Genomic DNA, 24998 nt, shown 5'->3' on the forward strand with positions numbered 1-24998 from the left:
CTCAACCTCTTTTAAAATATTTACTACTTCAGGAGCAAATCGAGGCGTGCATTTAATATAGAGAATATTTATGTAGCTTATCTTCAATTGTAACCATAGAAAGCCTAAATTATTACTTCTGGTGATCATAGGCATATACCACTTCTGGTAGTTAACAAAATATAATTACAATGAGATATACGAAATATAACCACTTCTTGTGGTTGTATATTTCTTGCAAACTCTGCTAGAGTTTAAGTTGATCTAATAATGTTATCCATATTCTTCAAAATGACATAAACAAGATATATTATAGTAAACATCATTATCAAATCATAATTTTTCTTTATGTACAATAATTACATAACCATACTATCTATTACAAATAACAAAAATTAAAATATTTACATTTCTACAGATTCACCACCGATTACATGACTTGTTTCTCCTTCTGGGAGTGCAAGGTAATCAGTTACATCCAAATGCATGAAGTCTAAATTATCTTCAGAAATAAAATTTGCTTCAGCATTTTTCTCTGTCTTCTTTAGGGAGGCTTGATAAAGCTCAACCAGGTGCTTTGGCGTACGACAGGTACGTGACCAGTGCCCTTTTTCTCCACATCTATAGCATGCATTTTCTGCATTTGGTGCTTGCACCGCTTCATGTTTTTGTTCCTTCCTTTTCCACTGCTGGTGGTGAGAAGTGTTCTTTGGTGCATTATTATTACCATGATTAGAGTTTCTTTTCCGACCACGACCATGACCACGACTGGGGCCACGACCTTTTCCACGTTTAGCCTAGTGGAAGTTCGTCTCATTCACTTCAGGAAATGGACAAGAACCAGTAGGTCGGCTTTCATGATTTTTCATTAATAGTCCATTATGTTGCTCGGCTATAAGAAGATGTGAGATAAGTTCAGAATACTTTTAAAATCCCATCTCTCGATATTGCTACTGCAAGAGCATATTCGAGGCATGAAAAGTGGTGAAAGTTTTCTCCAACATATCATGATTAGTAATATTATCACCACATAACTTCAATTGAGAAATAATTCTGAACATAACAGAATTATACTCACTGATAGATTTAAAATCTTGTAGCATTAGATGAGTCTAATTATATCGTGCCTGTGGAAGAACGACCATCTTCAGGTGGTCATATCTATCTTTCAAATTATTCCACAGTATGACTGGATCTTTAACAGTAAGATATTCCATTCTCAGGCCCTCATCAAGGTGATGGCGTAGGAATATCATTGCTTTGGCACGGTCTTGGTTTGATGCCTGATTTTTGTCTTTGATGGTGTCTGCCAGACCCATCGCATCAAGATGAATTTCAACATCAAGCACCCAAGACATGTAGCTTTTGCCCGATATATCCAGGGCTACAAATTCAAGTTTAGAAAGATTTGACATTATTTAGGAAAAGAAAGTTCTTACCTCAGATACTTTCAAAATATTTGCTCAAGATGACAGAGTCTCGTGCTGATAACGTGTTATAAAATAAAGACTATAAAGTAAAGACAAGTATAGAGAGAAACTGATATATTATTCGAATTCAAACTGATGTACATAATGAACTGAAATCTCTTCTATTTATAGAAGAAAGGAAGTTGTTGTGTAAGCTGCTACTATACCAGATATGGATAGTCTTCTACTGAGAGCAATGTTTATCCATAACGGAGTACTGAAAGGATAAGTTTATTATACCCGATATGGATAATCTTCTACCGGGGGTAATGTTTATCCATAACTGGATACTGAAAAGATAAGCTTATTATACCCGGTATGGATAATCTTCTACCGGGGATAATATTTATCCATAACCGGGTATCGAAGTGATAAACTTCTTCAGGAAGCTTATTTCCAATAGAGTACTTAAATAGATAAACATATTTACGGTGGAGTCCCATATGAATAAGTTTCTTCAGAAAGCTTATTTACAATGGAGTATTAAATGAACATGCATAATATAATATATTTATAGCACCTATTGCGTGTATGCTTTTATGCCGCAAAAAATATCTTCCATTTTTTAGTAGTTTGTGCTCTAAGATGCTTTTTTGTTTTCTCGATGCTTGTTCTAACGTGTTCCGTTGGTCCTTTCCAAAACATAATTTAGGTATAATTTAAAGTTGACCCCAAAAGTTCATGACAATTGCAAAAACATGGCATCAACTTTCAAAATTGTTAAATTAGCAAAATCAAGTTTATATTTACGTGGATTCAAAGATATAGAGAAAGATTATTTATGTTCTGATTTTTCCCTTTCTGTAACAAAAACTAAGTTAACTTACTTTTTTATTAAATATAAAATATTAGCACGAGCACGAGGGATCTATGGTGAAAAGGTATTAGAGGTTTCATATTTTAACCAAGTTAAATAATAGAAAAAGGGTTATACGAAACCTGAACTAGTGGAGAAATTTTGTGCATCTCCTTTTGAGTATTTCTTTTTTAAAATCTTTTTGGCGAGATGAGCAACATTTATATCATATCTTAGTATTTCTTTCGAAGATATAACAAATAATATTTTGGGACGGGTGGGGAGAGTAGGGTGTGCATTCGATTTATTGATTCGATTTTGACCCTTATCGATTATCGATTTGTACATGTGCAGTATGCTTATATAAGGTTTCGATTTTTTCGATTTCGATTTATCGATTTTTGGGGCTTATCGATTCGGTTATCAATTACACCAATAAGAAAATTTACGGGATTCCACGGAAAGTATATCGCTATAAACACGCCTAACTAATATAGACAAAAAGAAGCTAAAATAAGACGAATACCGTTTATAACATAAAAAATTGTGTCAACAAGCACATGCAACGAAACTAAAGTAAGAGATCAAATATATGCCACCTGAAATCTGCTGATGCTTGAAATTGTAACAAAGGTACGAAGAGAGAGGGGGTGAAACGTAATATTGAAGTCGTCGGAGTACGCCGAAGTATGCCGGAGTTCACCGGAGTTCACTTTCTCTGTTAAGTTTGCAGTTCGCGGGAGAGAGAGAGAGAGAAAGGTAAAAGCGGCGCTGAAGAATGGGTAGAGGAAATAATAGGGTTAGGGACTTAGGGTAAAGGAAAGGGTATTATAGAATAAGGGTATATTTGTCTTTTTAGTATATCTTATCGGTTTATCCATAAACCGATAACCGAAGAGGACAAAATTAAAATCGAAATCGATAACTCAATAAGGAAAATTTTGAAATCGAAATCGATAAATCGATAAACCGATAAAAAATAATCGATTCGATTTATCGATAAACCGATTTAAATGCACACCCCTATGGGGCTAGGAGAGACTTAACAAAAAGCTGATGAGCTTTATCAAACAGTGGACAAATATGATTAAACAAATACCTAGAGAAAAAAAAGCGGATTAAATTTTTTTTTTTTTTTGGGCGGAGGTGAGTGGTGAACTTGCCAAGCATACAGATATAGATTGATTTATTTCTTCAAATGCAAAATCATGAATTTTTGGGTCATTGACAATCTTTTTTGTACGAGAAACATAACGAGCAAGTTCTTTCAATTACTGTCCCGTTTCCATTATTGAGCCATGAAACACTACCAGTTGTATGTTTCAAAATTAAACCAAATTAAATGGAGTTGGCTATATGTGTTTCGAGTACAGTTTTCATTCTATTAAGACATGTTTCGTTTTTCAATGGTGTGACTAATGCATGTCCTAATTGATACATCTTAACTGATTTGATATTTAAAGAATTTATTATAGTTAAACCATTTTAACTTGAATATACAGTCTAGGAATTTTTACCTCCTATAGCAAAGGTTGATATCTTATTTATTTTAAATAAATATTATTTTAAAAAATTATATTCCATAACTACATTTTGCTTTTTATAGTTAAATATCTATTTATGACCACCTTCTACCCTTAAGTCATAAAATACGCTTTGTATTATTTTTCCCTCTCATTTTTTCAGATTTTTCTTCGCGTTCTCTCTCAACGCCAGTTTTCTCCATGAATACAAACTCATGGATTCTCTCTCATCAGTTCCTCCATCGATGGTAGTTCCTTGTGTTGAATTTGGCGATTTTGAGGACATCATGTTTGCAGTGCCAAAGTTGAATTTCTATTTGCTTACCTTATTGATTTTGTTTTCTCATGATGCGACTAATTATTTGTTAAAAGAAAAGGAAAAGGGGCGAAGTTTGATTTGGCATTCGTTGGTTTTTGACGGCAGAAATTAGGTTACTGCCAAACATTGGAATCAAGTTTTATTTAGTTTGGGCTTTGGTTATTTGAAGAGAATGAAATAGTATTTGTGCAGCAAAAGATGTTTGGTTAGGGCAACAACTCAACGAGACGATATTAGGGTTATTCTTGAACAAAGATGACGGAGTTTGGGGCTGAGCAACTTGAAGATTCTGTTACTTTTTCTAAAGTGTATTTCAATGTATCTCGTTGTATTTCCATGTATTTCATTGTATTTATTGTCTTTTTTTTATTGTATTTCATTGTATCTCGTTGTATTTCATGTATTTCATTATATTCACTGTCTCGCTATATTCCATGAATGTATTCATATAATTTTTTTTAATTAATATAATTTTTGTATTCAGATGTATATATGTATTCAAATGTACCTGCAATATGTATTCATATGTTTTTGCACTATAGATGACCTGCTATACTTCATGTATTCAATGTATTTTTATGTATTTAATTATATTTAATGTAATTATATAATCTCTCTGAAGATTGCTATGTTTTTGGGGTATTTTTCGGTTGAGAATCTTTTTTATAACTGGAACTATAAATTTTGTGTGTTATAATTGAGTTTGTTGAATTATATTAGGAGTCTATTATGTTAATTGATTCACTTTCCGTTTAAAAACAGTTGTAATCCCCTGTTTCACGCCACGAATACAATAAAATACAAAAATCTGTCTAGCTGTAATCCCCTGTTTCACGCCTAGAAATGTTATTGTATTCATGAATACAGTAGCTTAAATACATCGAATACACTCTAAAAAAACTGAAAACATAGCTATAGAAAGTAATATAGTAAATGGTCGCTACAACTAGCTAATAACCACTAAAACATTGTAATTTTTGAAAGTTTATAGTTCTCCTCCTTTATTGGACTTCAGATTCAGTACAAGTTGCAATAGGCCCATAACTGGGAAGTTTCATAATATACACATTTGTACACTTTCATAATAGTCAAATTTATCTATAACAGTATCGTTTATTTCGGATATTTTTGGATGTTATAGCGAATTGTTGTTATAGAGAACATATATTATAACAAACATGACATTTGGTTCCGAAAAAAATGGCTTTTATAATGAAGTGTTGTTATATAAAGATGCTGTTATAGAGATGTATGTACTTAAGTTTTGAAATTATATCAAATATCCCAAAAGCATTACACTTTATATCTCCAAATCTTACCACATATTTTGAAACATACCACAATATTCTAAATTACAATACAATCCAAACTGAACATATCATAATATTCTAACGAGCAACACAATATTTAAATCAAACATACTACAATATTCTAATTTAGAATACAATATTCAAACTAAACATTCTACAAAATTCTAATTTGAAGTACAATATCCAAACAAACCCATCACATACAAATATCCAAACTGAATATATCATAATATTCTTATTTGGAATATAATATTCAAACCAAACATACAACAATATTCTAATTTGAAATAGAGTATTCAAAGTAAGCATACCACAATATTCTAATTTGGAATACAGTACTCAAACCAAATGTATTATGGTATTCTAATTTGGAATACAATATCCAAACTAAATATACTACATTATTTAAATTTGAAATACAGTTTCAAAACCAAATATACCATGATTTTCTAATTTGGAATACAATATTCAAACTAAATATTTCACAAGTTTTTAATTTGAGATATAATACTCAAATCAAACATACTACAATATTTTAAGTTGGAATACAATATCCAAATCAAACATACCATAATATTCTAATTGAGGATACACAATATTTTATTTTGGAAGACATTAGGTATACATGCTCAAATAAATTTATAAACTATGTACATATGGTAAATAGATTTATAAAGTAGATATACATGATAAAATAAATATTTTAATTATATATGGTGTTAATTGATGTCTTCAGTAAACATACCGCGTAGATAGGCCATAACAACGATTCAAGTGTAATTATTCACCAAAAACCAACATAATGCTCCTAACTTTTGGAATAAAAGTTGTCCGTAAATGAATAATAATGTTTAGGTTATTGCTACAAATACTAGCAATCTATGGTCAAATATTGTAATTTGCTAGGTTTTGTTGTGAAAAATGAAGCTTAGTAAACCATCAAATGTTGGACGTTTACCTATATTTTGTTGCTACAACGGAACCCACAGTGACTTGTGAGGGGACAACTTTGTAATTTTACCATCAATAATCGTGGGATGTAGTGATGTACTCTAAAGAATATCCCCTCAACTAAAACCATGATGCTTCCCCAGACAAATGAAAATCTTAGCTAAAACTTAGCTAAGGATACCTCTTTCTCTCTGCCAATTCTATCTCTAGCAAGCATCGCCCTATTCTCAAGGTGACCCTTTTAGTTTCAGTAGTTGCTTTTTTGGTAACCCTTTTAGTATTACAAGTTGCTTCTTTGAAAATTGTTATGACCCTTTTAATTTTAGAAGTTGCTTCTGCATTTGGTGACCCTTTTAGTTTCAAAAGTTTGCGTCTTTGAATTTTTTGGAACCTTTTATGTGTTTGTCTTGTGTAATCAACTGGGTTTTTTTCTGTTCTAGTTTCTTGTCTATCAAAGTCAAAATCTTGATATTGCCTCATAAATGAACTGCATATCAGATTTTTGTAGATAAGGTGTTTCATTTTTTAAAATTTTATTTTTGGACGGGGGAAGAGAGGGGTGATTAAGTAGAAGCACACCAATTAAATGGTTAACTTGTCATCATATTGGTAGTAGAAGTTAGTGTTGTTATTACTACTGGCTTAGAGTGTTGTGCACTTGCTTGGTTTGAGTAATTATGGGCTTATAGATAGGATTAACTATAATTAAATCCCAAAAGCTAGAGCTTTTTAGTTGCTGGCTGCTGATGAACTAGAAGATAGAGTGATTTTGTTTTGGGGTTGAGGTTTGACTAAATAGTGTCAACATGTATGATGTATCAGATAAGGAAGATTTCTGGAATAGACTAAGTGGGAGGAGAGTTTATGTCTGTATCCGCAACGTCTTTGGTTATTCGAGCATTCTGTGGCACACAATCCATCATTGACAAAAAGATAATTTGGTTTTGCCATTTTGGTCTTTGGTCTAAAAGTAACTACTGCATTACCCCTGTGATGGTGTAACTGACCTTATCCTTATTTTTATGAAAGAAGGTTGTCGTTTCACTTAACTATTTTTTTGCAATAGTGCTTTTGCTATGATACTGGAAAAACCAACTCATGTTTCCAGTCTACTTGCACTCTGAAGTTGTATTACATCAGGATCCTTTGCTTGGTTCTAGTTGCACATTCTTGTGATGCTGGACTTAATATGTTTAACAATGCTTTTTGGCCTTTGATCTTGTTAAGAAAATGTACCTTGGACCTAACTAAACTCCAAATACTAACTCAAATGGTGAGGATTTTCCAAGAAAATATAAGGAGATTACAATCTACAAACAGATGTAGAATTCTGACATGTCTTTTGGAGCTGTTCGTGCTAAGGATCCCAATTAGTGGTGTAAGTGTCATCATGATTTTAATCAAACAATATCTGTGTTTTTAAATCTTTTCAATTAAGCAACTTTACCTTTTCAAGTAGTGATCCTGGCTAATATTACATCAGCGATAGTTTCCAGATGCCAGATGCTGTGTGCATCCTCTTGTGGGTTGGATGCGCTAACTCTCAGGCTTTTTCTCGATCATCAAAAATATTTTGCTAACTCTCAGGCGTTTTCTCGATCATCAAAAAATATTTTTTCTTCTTGCACTTTGGCTAGTTCTTTTTCCATTTTTCTTGTTCCTCCTAGACAAAGTAGTGGAGTCTATATTCTGCTCTGATTCTTTATTTCTTAGTTCTGCAGGTTTGAGAAAGTTGGTTGGCTCAAGTCGAGGCGGTTATCATGGCCCATTTACTTTCTACCACTTGTTATTTAGATGTCTCTTCCAGCAACAAGCTGCATTTCAAGTCAATTAACCAATGTTCTACTCCTATTCCAATTTCTTTTAATATGGGAATTTCCTTCTCACCATTGAAAAAGCTAAGCTTGCAAAGGAAAAAGTCTGCACAGTATGTGGTCAGGGCTTCAGCTGTTTCTATGAGCCAAGAAGCCAAAACTCAGAATGACTCTGGCTCTCAACAGAGCACTGATGGAGCCTCCACTAGAAAAAAGGTCATGGTCATTGGTGGTGATGGCTATTGTGGCTGGGCTACTGCTCTCCACCTATCCAACAAGGGTTATGAAGTTTCCATTGTTGACAACCTTATTCGTCGCCTATTTGACCACCAGCTTGGTCTAGATTCTCTAACACCCATCTCATCTATCCATAACCGCATTAGGCGTTGGAAATCTCTGACAGGAAAAGACATCCAACTGTTTGTTGGTGATATATGTGACTTTGATTTCTTGGCAGAAGCCTTCAAATCCTTTGAACCTGATGCTGTTGTCCACTTTGGAGAGCAGCGTTCTGCTCCTTATTCTATGATTGATCGGTCGAGAGCTGTTTTTACCCAACATAATAACGTGATAGGGACACTTAATGTACTTTTTGCCATAAAGGAGTTTAGGGAAGAGTGTCATTTGGTCAAACTCGGGACAATGGGAGAATACGGGACCCCTAACATAGATATTGAAGAAGGTTTTATAACTATCACTCATAATGGAAGAACAGATACTCTTCCTTATCCCAAACAAGCAAGCTCTTTCTATCATTTGAGTAAAGTCCATGATTCCCACAACATAGCTTTTACTTGCAAGGCGTGGGGAATCAGAGCTACCGACCTGAACCAGGGAGTTGTATATGGGGTGAGGACTGACGAAACTGCAATGCATGAAGATCTGGTCAACAGACTTGATTATGATGCTGTATTTGGAACTGCATTAAATCGGTTCTGTGTTCAGGCTGCTGTTGGCCATCCACTTACAGTATATGGTAAAGGAGGGCAGGTACGAACTTCCTCTCATTCCATGTAGTACTACGTTTTAACGAATAACCAACTAATACTATTGAAGAAATCTTGAGCTCTTTACTCAGATCCTCAAATGAAATTTCTTTTCTAGCTCTCTTCAAATGCAGAAATAAAAGATCTACTTTGAAAATGGATCACAAAATGTTCAGTTGATGTAAATTGCTAATCCATCTCTCATGCTTTTGTAATTGCTCTGTAAGACCAACTTACAAAAGAATTGTTCTTTGGACCATAAACGGGGTGAACTTCGATAATCAGTGACATGATCTGTACAGACTGCTTTGTCATGATCTCATCTAAAGAGAGCTAAGTAGCTAGTCATTTGTTCATTGCCGAAGACTAGTGTATGATAAGGATATAGGGACTGAGAAACGTTCTATATAGGAAATGCTCAAAATGCTGAACTGTAGACCTATTTACCTTATCCACAAAAAAAAAAATGCTGAACTGCAGACCTATTTACCTTATCCAAAAAAAAATGCTGAACTGTAGACCTATTTTGCATACAGTCTGCCCCGAGTCCCCGACTGCTTCTGCCCTGGATGCTAAATACAAGCTGACATATCCTACCTTCCTCTTGCTTTTTTAATTCAAATAGCAAAAACCAGGGATGCTTCTGTAAAATTGAAGATTGTTGCTGGGAATGGAAACTGTCAAGAATTGACTGACCTCACTTCATATAATGTATCTAACACAATTATCCTGGAAAACAAAAAGTGGAAAGAAGGAGCCAGTCTGGTCACTAGGAAAATGATAAAAGGTGAAATTTGGCTTCCTTATTTTGGATCAGAAAGAAAATTGAGGCTTGATTTTCTTTATTCATTGACACGCTTACTGTTTGTATTTATTTCGTGAGTGTCTTGACCAATTACCTCCTGACCGATAAGTCAGTAACCATTTCATAGTATTCCTGGCTTTTCTAATGTATGTTTTTGCGTCTTGCAGACCAGGGGATATTTAGATATTAGAGATACAGTTCAATGTGTTGAGATTGCAATTGCCAATCCAGCAAACCCAGGAGAGTTCCGTGTTTTCAATCAATTCACAGAGCAGTTTTCGGTAAATGAGCTTGCAGCCCTTGTCACAAAAGCAGGGGAAAAGCTTGGCCTTGAGGTGAAGACCATATCGGTACCCAATCCAAGAGTAGAGGCAGAGGAACACTACTACAATGCCAAACATACTAAACTAATTGAGCTGGGCCTACAACCCCACCTCCTTTCTGATTCTCTTCTTGACTCACTACTGAACTTTGCTGTTCAATATAAGGATCGTGTCGATACAAAGCAGATAATGCCTAGTGTTTCTTGGAAAAAAATTGGGGCGAAGCCAAAGACTGTTGCAGCATAAATCACTAAGACAAACTATAAAGACGAGAGGCTAAGAGTTTCCATCTGTCATTTGAATAGGAGCTATAGTATTTTTATAACCCATCACGCCTTCTTGGGTTCGAGTTTTAGTGAAAGTATTTTTTGTATTTGGAGCTGGTAGAGTTGTGGGTGTAAAAATTTTACGACCAAATGCTTGGGGTTTTGATGACCAGTTTCAAGACTCAAAACTTTTTATATGCAAACTTTGGGATCATGAATTACTTGTCCAAGTTAGTTTTGGCTACATAGACTTGCTCCCAATCATCCCATATCGTTAATTTGTCATTTTGGCAGATGTATCCAGTAACTTTTTGGCTTGCATAGCGACTGAAGAGAGAAGTTTCCTATAGTCTAAAAATTCCTGAGGACATTGTCTTAGGTTTGGAGATGAATGAGGTAAAATAAAAATGTTCAAGCAAAGAAGTCAAATTTTTTTTTGACTTGCCTAAAATGCTGAACTCATGAGATGACTAGGACCTTCTTGTGAAGCCTTTTGACTGTATTAATGCCGGAAACTAAGCAAAAAGTTGCATAACAGAAATTCAGTATAATCTGTGCTGCTCTGACTTTCACATCACCACAGAAAATGAACAAAAAGCAATTTAAACGCATATTTAGCTACATGCATAAATCAATGTTCACCATCTTTGATATGAAATTCTACAGTAATTCAAAGGATGTTGAAACGTGCTTCTTCCCAGGAAAAACAGAGACAAAAAGAACCTAATTCTATTACCATAAACTTTTCTTGTTTTCTTCCCAATTATATGCAGTATCTATACATTCTCAAATACTACTAACAGGTCCTGCAATTCTCATTTTGAACTGAGTTTTGGCATTCAGTCCGTCAAAACTTTCTTTCATTAGTGATGAGATAAAAGGTCACAGCAGGGCCTATGCTCACTTACAAGCCTATTCTACTGTCTACTTGGTGTTGTCGGTAAATGGTACACTGTATACAGCAAAGGATATCGATCAGAATCGTGAATGTATATATCCACTTGTTCTTTTGCATGACTCAGATGGCAGAGCCATGTAGTCTCCACATAGACCCTCTTTCACAAAAGCCACCACAAGTGAAGCCAACTCATCTTGATGCATGGTGAATTCATGATCAGCTCCTTCGATAATGTGCAATTTATGATTTGGCACATTCTTGGCAAATTCCATTGCATCTTCAACTGGCACCATTTCGTCCATTGTACCATGGATTGTCAACACCCTGTATATTAATCCAGCAGGTTTAGTACACAGTTGTCAAGTTTTAAACAAAAAATTGCCTCACAAGAGAAGTAGCGTCACAGTGAGACATGCACATAATGTGCACAGACAACGAATTAACGCCCAACTGTTGAAAAGGATGTATCATACAGTGAGATATGATGTGAATACTTAAGAATCACTCAGTTATAATCAATATCAATGCCTGACCTGCAGCTTTTGGGGATACTTTGACATGCTCCACGAGTATCAGTTGTAAGACGGTCCATCAAGCTTTCCTCAGTGACACGATACTCTAACCTTCCTGCAAATATCAAGAGATGGCAGGGTGGAGGGTTAACAACTGAAGGCAACTTGCCTCCTCTCCTGTTTTGGTGCACATAGAACGAAAGAAATAGAAGACTGTAAAATTGCAAGAACAATGCAGAAAGCTTTAAAAGAGTATTTTCGGTGTAAAGGAGAGAATAGAATATTGTACAGATAGCTGGACAAACTTGATGGATCATTATGGTTGATTCTGGTTGAGTCATGCACGCATCTCCTACATCCTATTTGCAACATTTTGGTGTTTTATTAATGAAATTGTTTGCCATCAAAAAGGAAAGTTTGTCTCTTACAAGGTGCATACTTCCATTGCAAAGCACCCCCAATTTTTCCAAGTACACAATTAAAGGCAAGCCACCACAAGGATAATGCAACTGGCAGGCCAAAACTAGTTAGTGGCGTAGCATCATCACACTACTTTCATACTCGAAGTCCTTCTAATTCAGATTCTAATGCTACACCTGATTGAATATGTGCCTGTGATACGCACATGGACCAGCATACCCTGCGCATGACCCACAAGCAAGCTTGGCAAATGGGCACACCACTGCTTTGCGCCTGCCCAGCCCGATAAGCATGCACTTGCCGTTGCGCACAACCACACTTGTGATCGTTGCAAGTTGTTTATTCAAGCATAGCACTATGTCATGCTCATCAACCAAACTTGTGCTGCACCTCACATTTGCCGCCCATGTCTTGTCTAATCAGCTGTACCATATTCCGAAGTGATTTCCATCAGCTAAACCAGCCACACCATGTGAGACACGTCATCTAACCATGTCCGCTACCTCCCTAGGTGGTTTAATTTACTATTATCCATTGAAATGCATAGAAGTGTGCAACATCCAATGTTCCAGACTAAAGAACATCCAGCCCAAAATGGGAGAGAAATATGTCGATTATGAAGCACAAACGGAAAAGAAGGCTGTTAAGCATACCTTTTCTATTTATAACATCAATAAAACCATCCTGCTTTATCTTTTCTTTAAAGTCTCTGCCCAAGCGGCCCTCTATCCCTCTCTCAAGATTGAAGCGGCCAGATATATTAATGACAGTTTGTACATCCTTGTACCTCGAAGCATACAAGAGCACAGCATTTCCTCCTGTAGGTAATTTATTGCGAAAAACACACTTTCAGCAGGAACTTTCGCGGCGATACAATTTGCAGAGATATAAGCTCGAGATATGGTTATTGAATCTAAATTAAGCTGTAGAATGTGCTGATTATACAAAGAGCGGATACGAGGCAAATTGTGGGAAAATACGATACTCTCTTTCCTTGTTAATTTGAATGTGGCCTGAGAGATCAATAGAGCACTATCATGACAACTCAAAGTATTCGTGCAACTCTTACCGATAACAAATTATGTAGAATATGGACAAGAGAAACTATCATCATAGACATCAATGGTTAGCAGGACCATATAATGCTGGCTAAAACATGTGGGTTGTCAACATCTACTGTTATTTTCAAAGTTAAATTTAAATAAAAATAAAGATAAATTCGGAATTGCTAAATCAGTGATCATAATTTGATTCTAACAGAGAAACATTTACTTAGATATGAAATCCTTCTTCAATATTTGAAAAGCTCACATTGGAAGGTTGAGTTTCAAACATATAAAATTCTCAAATCAAGCCAATGCTTGCAGATGATGTAATGAGCAAAATTAACCTACTACCAAAAGAAAGGGTATCCCTTTAGTCTTCATGCACTGCATAATTAGTTACAGCCTCTCCCTAAACCAAAAGACAAAGCAGCAGATTGAAGAAAAATTGCAAGGACAAAATATAAATATCATCTGTAAGCTTCAAGCATGATAAGCAGTAATGTCGCAAGAAAACCTCAATCTCTCAATGACTCAAATCAAACAACAGCAAAACTAAGATTTCTACTACTCCAGGAAAACATATGTTAGTAGACTGCACGTACTGTGCCAGTATATGGTATTGTCATCCTCCAAACACCACCTCTCACACCCCTTGAGCTAGAGAACTAGAAACGGGGGAAAGGGAAGGAGAAACACAGTGTAGATTCACAAGATCACACATAAATTGGCTTTCAAAGGTTATACCTTTGCTATGACCAACTATTGCTGCTATGAAACGTTTCTCCTCATGAAAGTGCTCAACTACGGCACGAAGATCATCAGCTTCTCTACGGTAGTTACCATACTGAAAGGAGCCTTCGCTTTCACTGACACCAAAAATAAAGTGAATCTTCAGTAGTTCATTTCAATTGTTTTTTCCTGTCTTCATAAAATTTATAAATTTGAAATTTATCATCTCTATATAGAGAATATAATGCTATGAGTAACATAAGTCAAGTCAAGATCCTAAGAATAATTGAAGAGAAGACTCATGTGACCGCACTCTATCTCTAAGATTCCAATTTAACAAGCTGGAAAGAGCTAGTTGTGATTAAAGTTAAAAGGATCAACTACGCTACTTGAAGACCAATATAGTGTATCTTTCACAAAACTATATGGGCAAAGTAATTGAGCAGCTCACATTACTTGCATGCGAAAAGGAGAAGACAAAAAGAGAGAAAAAATTGTATGAAAGTTAAATAAATGTATTTTGGGTCAATATGCTTATGCAGCAGCAATCCAGATGCATATACATTTAGTTCCTCAATAGCCTAACAAATATTTACGTTTATAAGAACAGACACACCCAGTAGATTTTCCTCAGCTTTCTAAAAAGGAGAGATGGGATGCATCTTTATTCAATAATCATTTCTACATTGAGTGAATCTAAGTTGGCAGATCAAGAGTAGGAGGAGAATAAAGTTCACTGCTTGCCCTCCTTTTGCACTTATTTTGGTAACCTAGAGGTTCATATATTGGTTTTAGTATTCGAACATACCCATTTCCTGCAAAGTCAAAGCGGAAGGCACTGATTCCTTCTTTCTCTAAAGCAGCAGCAAGATTCGCCATAGGAATCCGATCCTGAAGTTAAAGCAAAATTAATAAATAAGACTACTAGTCAACTCAGCAAAAAAGTTGGATCTTGCTGGACTGAATCACATAATAATGTAGAAGGCAAAATATTCAACCCATTTAGGCCTTTGCCCGTATGTCCAGTCTCAAGCAGATTCTCCAAGATGAATTTTCATCTTAGGAAATAAAGCAATAAACACATCTTTTTAGATAGAAAGGAAGCATCTGCGCAAACTAGATTCGACAATACTAAAACATAATACAGCAGTCAATAGGAGTAGTGGCATATACAAGGACAAGTAGATGCACTGATACATTACATATTTCCTAGAATGCAATTCAGATGTTCTCCAAGGAAGGACAGAAGTTATCATGAGAGTATTCAGACATTGAAAGCAGCCATTTAGTTTCAAAATGCTCCCAGGTAGCGAGATAAAAATGTAAAGATAAACTTTCTTTTCTTTAAACTTTCTTTTCTTTGTTCTTTCTAGGTGGAAGAGGTGGAGTGCTTTGGGGTGGGTGTGGGGGTGGGGGGGAGGACAGACATAGAAGCGAGAGAACAATTTTCTCAGAAAAAAATTACACTCAGTTATAGCAAAAAGAAGTTCCTAAAAGAATTTAATACCAAATTCAAGCTAAGCATGCATGTTCCTGTGGCAAAAGCAATATTTTATAGGGGATCACCAAAACAGATATATCAACCAAGAAGAATATCTAAGCAAAAATCAGACAAATGACAATATGAGTAAGCCATATAGGAGCTGTTACTCATACATGTTCTAATTATTGTAACAAACCTTCGATGACTTGAAGCCATGGCAGATAATTACAAGCTCCAGGGAATTTGTTTCATGTAGCACACCCACAAGTTCTTCACCGTGGCTGCTATGTACTGTCACACGCCTATGCCCAGTCTCTGTGGGACAAAAGAAAGAAGGTATAGCTTAACTACAGCATCGTTGATTGACATTCATTAAAACTCCTGCAAGAATCACTATACTATACCATCCTTGATGACATCCATTAACTGCTATTAAGTTCCTGTACAAAACTTTACGATTATTATTTTCTTGGGAAAATTTTTAACAGTTAGATCACTATCGTGTTATGCCTAAAGATGGTCCAAGTAAAACTTAAATACATTATCAAATAGCAAAAGACTCCTTTTTTATTGCCCCCTTCTCACATCTACTGCTGATATTTTCTTCCCTTAGGAGTTAGAAATGAATGAAACGATTAGAAACCTACATTTATCAAAATTTGAATCACAATTTTCCTACCAAGTACCGACAAGGTGAGCTAAACATAATAAGAATCTTTTCTCTAGAAACTTCAAATTACATTCAGCAATATTCCGATTAAAAAGGGCCGCCTAGATATTTCTTTCTGGGTCGTATGACAACTCCACAATGCAAATTTAAGCTATGACCATGCAACAATGCAAATTTTCAGCCAAAAATACAATATAAATAAATTCCTTTTGATGAATTGAAACCCAACTAGTTTGAATTGAGGCATAGCAGTAGTTGTTGTTGTTAAACCGTCAATAAAAACAAACCAAATTAGCTGCTAAGATTTTCACAATTCAATACTGAAACTTGATAATGGGAACTGAACCGAGTGTTTTACATATTACAACAAGGAGCAAATACGATAATTGGCAAAACCCCAAAAATTCTATCCTCAGCAAAACCAATATAAAGATCATCAAATTCAAGCAAATTTTAGAAACCCCAGAAAAAAAAACAGTTAATCTTGATGATCCAAAAGATGACCTTTTTAAGGATAATGAGATTTTCGCAGACATGAAAAATCCAATTTTTGTTCCTTTTACATAGTACTGTTTTAATTACCTTGCACATGGGGAATTGAAGGGAACTTCGCCATCTGATCAAAGCTTTGGTCTCTCCGAGTTTCCTTTTTTTTTGGAAGGAAGAGATTATTATTATTGTGTATGACATGTTTTTATTGTGAGAGCAGAGGAAATTGAATTTATTGTATATCTGAGCAATCTGTGGTTTTTTCCTCCTGATTTATGTAGGCATTATGTTAATAATAATAATGTTTGGTTCACAAAAGGAAGAGGGAAGAGGATGGAAAGTTAGTTATTTAACAACACATAAATAATAAATAATTTTTTCCAAAAAAAATATTCTGCCCATTTGGTTAGTTAAAGAAAATTATGGTACCACCTTTAAATTATTGGCATTATTATTACTGGTCGATAAAATTTATATATAAAATAAAGAAATGAAAAATTCTTTTATACTAAATTGTTTTGTCATTTCTGTTTTTTCTCAAGAAGAAAAGAGAGAATATATTGAATTTCGAATATCCAATTTTACCAATAAGATAGGAAAACTTACTTCATATTTAGAATTACACAAAAAGACTAAGAGTGCTAATTTTTTCTATTGATTATTATGATATGAATATACTACATCAATTTACATGAATCTTATCAGAAATGTTTAATGCTTCTTGAGGCTTCTTTGGCGACCATGTAGTCTATGGATTAATTGCCGAGGTTAAATAACCGTTTTGCGCCTTTAAACTTGCATATAGTCTTTGATTATACTTCGCTAAAATTCTAATGATTGCAAACAACATATTAATTACACTTTCTTTGTTTGATTTGGGTACCAGTTATTTTGGTATCAGGTTCATCTACCCTCCTAAATGGAAAATTTGAGCATGAAAAATATAATCACGTACATTAATCTAATATTTGTGCAAAATTATATTTCCCTCTCGCGTTTTGTATAATATTTTTATTAGGGTGTTCAAATCAAACGGGAAAAATGCACCAAATTGAAAAGTCAAACCAAACCGATTAAAATTTTTGATTAGGTTTGGTTTGATTTGTTTGATATTGAATAAAAAAATCGAATCAAACCAATATATAATTTATTCATATACTTTTAAGACTTAATATAGAATTTTCTTTAAAAATATGTAGAAATATTTGGGATATAACTATAAAGTGCATTCATTTTTATTTACTTTAAATAATAGTAGGTTGTATCACTTTCTTATCAAGTGTTATTGAAATGAGTCAAGTTTGTCCATATTCATATGTCAAGATTTCTTATATCTTTTTCGAATTAAAAATGGTATTTCGATAATTTAGAATTAAATAGGACATATCATTATTTAGGTACCATATTGATTTTTATGTTTAATTATTAAATTCGGTTAACCTTGAAAGCGTACATCAACGAAAAATTATTGTTAGACAACTAAGAAATAACTATCATGTGTTTCTAAGAAAAATCTCCCATAAGAGTATTTAAATGGATCATATGTTTGTTAACTTTTTAAATTTTTACTAAACATATATTCACTTATCAAAATTTTATTTATAATTTTAATAAAATAAAATTGAAATAATATTCATGTAACAAAAAATTAAAAAATAGAAAAACCTGACAAACCCCAACCAATTCAAACCGATATAATTAATTTGATTTGGTTTGATAAAAACTCAACTAACCCGATCCATATACGCTCCTATTTATTACAATCACAAAGAAGATTTTCTAATTATTTATCAAATTAGGCAATAAGACAACGATGTCCCTCTCATGCAGCCTCTGATAGTAATACTTAAAAAATAAGTAAAGCTAGAGAAACGGCGATTAAAAGTAATATCTATGTTCTGTCTGTCTATCTATCTGTTTGTCTGTCTGTCTGTCTGTCTATCTATCTATCTATTAGGATGTACATAGGTCGGGTTAGTTCGGATTTTACAATTATTAAATCAAATCAATTGTATCGGGTTATTAAATTTAAAGATCAAACCAAACCAATAAAACTCAAATTTTTCACTCTCGGGTTTTCTCGAGTTTTCGGGTTATTCGAATTTTTTTCCGGTAAAATCTTCGTAGAATAAAACATATAAATTATGCTCAAAATATTTCTTTAATCCTAGTAAAATACAACTATATAAAGTATTTTCCAAGAAAACAATACAAAATATGAGATGTGTCATGACATTATCCTAAAATATTCAACAATAAAGACAATAAAATTATGTAATATAAATATTGCTAATTAAAAAGCCATAATAAAAATAAACATAATTTGAAAGTACTAAGGCATGCTAAAATAAATAGACTAATTAGGGAGTATTAATTACATGACTAAACACTAAAGAAAAAATAAAAATAGGTTATGCATTTTAGTTATCTAAATTATTGCAAAATAAAAAAATAGATATTCAATACATTCCCGTTCGTAGTATTGAATTGAATGTCTTTTGTTAGCATTAGTATTAATTTAATTTTGGTTTGAGCTTTTGTTAGCATTTTTAATTTACTAATATTAATGGCTATAAAACTTATTGGAACATTCAAATGTTCTAAGTTCAACCTTGAAATAATACCTTAAAAGATAAAATTATGAAAATTTTAAAGAACTATTTATAAATTACATTACAATAAGTATATTTATATATTAAATATATATAAAATTTCTATATGTGTAATGTCGGGTTGGTTTGGTTTCAGTTTGACTTTCTTTAGTTAAAACCAAAACAAACCAATTATGATCTAGTTTTTTTTTTCCAACACCAAACCATAGTCAGATTTTTTTTCTCGGTTTGACTCAGATTATCGGGTTGGTGCGGTTTGTCTGTTTTCTTTGTACACCCCTCCTACTATCTATCTATCTATACTATATTAAAAGCACGAAGCCCCTATCGAAATATTGTTCGTCTTTTTTACCCTTCACAAGTGTATTTTACACCGGGTATAATTGTAATTATAATCATTAATATTTTTTTATGCCAAAAACAAAAATTGTCGTTTATTTCCATTTTTATCGGCTACACAATTTCTTTTGTTTAGATTTAAGCTTTTTTAGGCTTTTCTTTGTTTAGGATTATGTTTCTTCATTGCCGTTGGCTTTCATTTAGGTTTAAGTTTCTTTAGGTTTTTCTTTATTTATTTATTACTGACGTGAGACTTTTCTTGTATTTATGATTCTTTTATTGCCAATGTTAATTACTGCCGCAAGTTGAATTGCTTTTGAAGGTATAAAATTCTTTTATGTTATGTCTTTTCTTTGTTTATGTTTAGGATTCACTTTAAGACCAAAATATTTTGCGTACTCTATATTCTTTAACGGAAACTCTTGATAGTATCAACAACTTGCTTGTAATTTGAGGTAAACTTTCTAATCTATAGTCTGTTCTTAAAGTTATGCAATTACTACAGGGGCAGATGCACGCTTACCAAAGCGGTGTCACGCGACACCGCTTCGTTGGAAATTTTTACTAAATATATGTATTAATACTGCACGAAAACAGATAAGTACGAAAAAATGACACCACTTGACATAAATTGTGTCTTGCTATGTTGGATATGTGCTTAATTTTGCTCTAAGAGGTCAAAGGTTCAAACCTCGACTAACACATTTATCTTTTGCAAATATTTGAGAGGCCCTTTGTCCCTTTGTGGTTAAAAGTTGTGATGAAGTAGAATTGAATCTATTTGATAACAACGCTTATGCATTCTTGAAAGATTGTCAATTGTGATTTTTGTTACAATATTTTATGTACGGTCATCAGTTTAAAATTGACTTATTTACAAATTTTGCATAGTGCTAGAATTCTAGGACCAAAACAATTTTCTTACTTTATACGCTTTATCAAACACTATTGATATTATCGACAATTTGCTTGTAATTTGAGGTAAACTTTCTAATTAATAGTTTTGTTCTTGAAGTTATATAATAATAAACGTTTGTGTATTCTTGAACATAATTACAAATTGAAAGGTTGTCAATTGTGATTTTTGTTAACAATATCTTATTTACAATCATCACTTTAAAACTGACTTCTTTACTAATTTTGCAAAAGTTGTTTGGGTTATTGCATTTGTAACTTAAAATGTCCAACATTATCTTTTTAGTTTTTACTTCTCTTTCCTTGAGAACAAAGAATTTATATTAGTAATAGTTTTACCCTTATTTTCTATAATTCACGTATGCAAGTATCAAAAGTATCGCCAAGGACTCAACAGGGGGTTTCCATGTCTTTGTTTTATTCCTATCGGCACTGTCTATCATAGACATTTTAATGATAAATACTTTAATAAAAATAAGTAGGCATTTCTAATGAACTTAAGAGGTATTTACATGAGAAATTAATTTTGCGTTGCATCTTTTGAATATCCAATTTTATGAATTCAAATGGTTAGTGGTATTATAAAATAATTTGGGTATGAGAAGTGTTAAAATCATATAGTCATCGATCGTGTCAAACCACATACAGAAATAGTAACTTTCCGAGGGAAATTGGTAGAAGTTAAACTTCATATTATTTAGTTATTTTTATACTATTGTGTTCTGATGACATCTTAAGTAAAGTTAGATTAACAATAGGTATCATGTTTTGCATAAAAAAGAATATCGAAGAATGCTCTTAGTTAAGATATGTAATAAATGGGATTCGTCATTTAGTTATTTCTATATATGCAGGACTTGTTGCACTTGGTATTTATATACTTGACAGTCCTTACATGTATGACTGTGTGCATGGATAGAGAAAGAAAGCTCTTCAAGAGAAAAATAAAAGTAGAAATAATTCATATAATATTAATTATTGACTGGAGAAATAGAACGAGATGACATTTTGCTCGTGGGAAAAAATTAAGTTTAAGTTGAACATATTGAAAGATGATTGAGGACTTTTATGTTACAAAGTTTCTTCTTTTATTGAGTTAGCCATGTAGAATCAACATTAATAAATATTATAAGCTTAAAATTTTATTCTACACCTTAAACACAAACACATTTTTAATATATATAATATCATCTGATTTCGTTTTATAAAAGAATTATTCATCGAGATGGGTACACGCGCAACGCGCGTAAACTAAGACTAGTACTATATTAAAAGCACAAAGAACCTTAGTGAAATGTCGTTCGTCTTTTTTACCCTTTAAAAATAAAATTCACATTAGACAAAACTGTAATTTGATAATTTTTTCCTAAAATTTAGGAGTTCAAAATCAACTAAAATACTAATTATTATATCTTTTTTTATTTGAATTATGTAGAAAGCCCTAAAATAGAAATTAGAATCGGTTAAGATTTCAACTTAGTCTTTTCCTTAATGGACATCCATGTTAATTTGTTAACATTTTAATAATGGAGTCGTCAAATTGGCCAAGCAATGTTGTCTTCAACATATCACATAACGTTTGGTTTTTTAATTATTAAATCCTTCTTTATTTAAATTATGTGGAAAGTCTTAAAATTTAGGACTTTAAAATTAGAATCTGTTAAGATTTTGTCACGACCCGAATTTTTCACCTTCGGAAGTCGTGATGACACCTACTAATGTGAGTCAGGTAAGCCAATTCTTAACTGTTACTTCATTAACAAATTACTTCTTTTAGCAATTATCAGTGATAGCATGAAAACAACGGAATTAAATAAATAAGCGGAAGACCTAAGTTAAATAAGCTGAACAATAATGCAAAAGTCAACATATGCCTCTACCCAAGAACTGGTGTCACATCACTCACGAATTACTAAGAGTACTAAATACAACCCTTTGAAAGAAATATAACACTGTTTGTCTCGTATTTGAGATAATAGAATGAAATATAAGATAGAGGTGATGACAGGCCTGCGGATGCCTGCAAGGCTACCTCGGTGTCTCGGTGGACTGAAGGCTGGCTCACGCGCTACTGCTGCTGTCTAATACCTGGACCTGTGCAAAAGAGCACAGAGTGTAGTATCAGCACAACCGACCCCATGTGCTGGTAAGTGTCCAGCCTAACCTCGACGAAGTAGTGACGGGGCTAGCAACAGACTCCAAATAAACCTGTGCAGTTCATATATATATATACAACGGAAAAGAGCTACAGGAATAACCAGTCAATGCGGGAAGAGAAAACATGATGTGGGGGTGAATATAGTTTCGAATAGAAAGACATCAAGTAAGGAAGGAAACAACATAACTAGAATATCAACAAGGAAGCAGAAATCAACAATTTGCATGGCATCACCCTTCGTGCTTTTACTCTCATTCTCACCAAAATAATACACGGCATCACCCTTCGTACTTTACGCTCTTCCTCACCCAAACAACAATCACAAGGCAAATAGGGTAAGGAAATCTAATACCTCGAAGTAAATCAAATAACAACAAGTAATGAAAGAAACAACATAACTCGGATATCAACAAAGAAATCAGAAATCAACAAATGCACGACATCACCCTTCGTACTTTTACTCTCGTCCTCACCAAATCAATCGTATCTTAATAATGTGCACGACATCACCCTTCGTTCTTTTACTCTCTTTCCTTACAATATAGTCAATGAATATCGGTACGGAATGGTACATCGTACGGCACATCATCACCCTTCGTGCTTTACACTCTTTCCTCACAATAGCAAACAATGCACGGCATCACCCTTCGTGCTTTATCGCTCTTCCTCACCCAAACAACAATCACAAACAAGGGGCAAGGGATTAAACAAATAATAACAATAAAAATCCCGGCAAGGGAATACAATAAAACAACTAAGTCCTGGCAAGGGAACAATATCAATAAATCTCAATATCCCTGCAAGGGAGATAATCAACAAAGCAACAAGCATCCCGGCAAGGGAACAATTCAATAACTCTTTCTCTTTCTTTCACTTCTTACTTTATAACTCGCTTTACCACTTGAGCCAATGCTCCAAAGGGTTCAATTATCTCATATACTTTCACAATTCGTATTACCACTCGAGCCAATGCTCCTCGAAGTTCAAAGATCACAATTTCTTTCACATGCTCTTTACAACATATAGAAATCATCATTTAGGCATGAAAGATACAACAAAATCAGAATATTGGCAATATAAAAACTCACGGTCATGCTAGACACCAATGTATAGATACTCGTCACCATGCCTACATGTCGTACTCGACAATTAGCAAGTAGCAAATAAGACTCAACTCCTAATCCCTCAAGCTAAGGTTAGACCAAACACTTACCTCGAAGCTTTGAACACCACTCAAGCCTCAATTATAGCTTTACCTCGAAGCTAAGGTTGTTTGAAAAATCGCCTCTTATATTTTTGGGGTTTTGAAAAGTGAAAAATAACAGAAAATCCCGTCTGTTTATACCCCTCTCAGACCCTCACCGCGGACCATATAAAAAGGACCGCGGCCGCAGAGCTCCACCGTGGACCGCATTAAATAGACTGTGGCCGCACATGCCTCCCTGAAGACCTGCAGTTCAGCACCCTGTGCGAACCGCACAAAGGCGACTGCGGTCGCACAGCCTCCACCGCGCCCCGCACAAAGGCGACCGGGGCCGCGCTGGCCCCTCCGCGGTCGCACGCGATTTCTCGCGGACCACACTAAAGAGTTCAGAGGCCTGCAACTTCCTGAACCTACAACATCTAACTTTCTAAGGCTAAGGCATCCCGGAACCTACTCGAAATCACTCGAGCCCTCGAAACTCCAACCCAAGTATACACACAACCTCAAAAACATCCTACGGACATATTCATGTAATCAAATTACCAAAATAACATCACGAGCATCGAATTAAACCTCGAGATCAATGAAATTTCTCAAAACTCTTTTAAACATCACATTTCTCAATTAAGGTCCGGATCGCATTAAACGACATCCGTCTTTAACCAAATTTCACAGGAATGACTCAAGTCATATATAAGACCTGTACCGGGCGCCAGAACCAAAATACGGGCCCGATACCAACTCGTTCTAATCAAATCTCATTTCAATTTCCTTAGACATTTTCAGAAAAACAATTTCCTTAAAAAAGTTCACTTCTCGGGCTAGGGACCTCGGATTCCGATTCTGGGCATATGCCCGAGTCCCATATTTTCCTACGGATCCTCCGGGACCGTCAAATCACAGGTCCGGGTCCGTTTACCCAAAATGTTGACCGAAACTTAAAACTTAGCATTTTTCACAAAATTTCACATTTAAGCTTTCC

At 34.2% G+C, this 24998-nt stretch overlaps 2 protein-coding genes across 6 annotated transcripts; one reads left to right on the plus strand and one right to left on the minus strand.

The window, feature by feature from the left end:
• Nucleotides 1-6446: 6446 nt before the first annotated feature.
• Nucleotides 6447-10759, plus strand: LOC107798632 (UDP-sulfoquinovose synthase, chloroplastic-like). 4 transcript variants are annotated; one of them, XM_016621650.2, is made up of 3 exons: nt 6447-6579; nt 8069-9151; nt 10120-10759. In XM_016621650.2, the coding sequence occupies exons 2-3, from the start codon at nt 8108-8110 to the stop codon at nt 10519-10521; spliced, it is 1446 nt and encodes a 481-aa protein (XP_016477136.1). In that variant the 5' UTR covers nt 6447-6579; nt 8069-8107; the 3' UTR covers nt 10522-10759.
• A 395-nt stretch (nt 10760-11154) lies between these two features.
• On the minus strand, nt 11155-17039 carry LOC107798634 (putative uncharacterized protein YDL057W). Of its 2 annotated transcripts, XM_016621653.2 has the most exons (7): nt 16882-17039; nt 15826-15944; nt 14955-15037; nt 14162-14283; nt 13025-13189; nt 11973-12066; nt 11155-11763 (listed from the first exon to the last, which is right to left on the minus strand). In XM_016621653.2, the coding sequence occupies exons 1-7, from the start codon at nt 16913-16915 to the stop codon at nt 11517-11519; spliced, it is 864 nt and encodes a 287-aa protein (XP_016477139.2). In that variant the 5' UTR covers nt 16916-17039; the 3' UTR covers nt 11155-11516. The 2 variants fall into 2 exon arrangements, with proteins under 2 accessions (XP_016477139.2, XP_016477140.2); XM_016621654.2 differs by lacking the exon at nt 13025-13189.
• Between the last annotated feature and the right edge of the window lie 7959 nt (nt 17040-24998).

Source organism: Nicotiana tabacum, chromosome 1 (genome assembly GCF_000715075.1).
Source record: "Nicotiana tabacum cultivar K326 chromosome 1, ASM71507v2, whole genome shotgun sequence".
NCBI classification, from domain to species: domain Eukaryota; kingdom Viridiplantae; phylum Streptophyta; class Magnoliopsida; order Solanales; family Solanaceae; genus Nicotiana; species Nicotiana tabacum.

Excerpts from the sequence above, each read along its gene's own strand:
- LOC107798632 (XM_016621650.2), top strand. The coding sequence starts at position 8,108 with ATGGCCCATTTACTTTCTACCACTTGTTATTTAGATGTCTCTTCCAGC. Across the intron at positions 9,152-10,119 it reads TATATGGTAAAGGAGGGCAG|ACCAGGGGATATTTAGATAT; the intron begins GTACGAACTTCC and ends TGCGTCTTGCAG.
- LOC107798634 (XM_016621653.2), bottom strand. The coding sequence starts at position 16,915 with ATGGCGAAGTTCCCTTCAATTCCCCATGTGCAAG. Across the intron at positions 15,038-15,825 it reads ATGGCTTCAAGTCATCGAAG|GATCGGATTCCTATGGCGAA; the intron begins GTTTGTTACAAT and ends CTTTAACTTCAG. Across the intron at positions 13,190-14,161 it reads AATAGTTGGTCATAGCAAAG|GAGGAAATGCTGTGCTCTTG; the intron begins GTATAACCTTTG and ends AATTACCTACAG.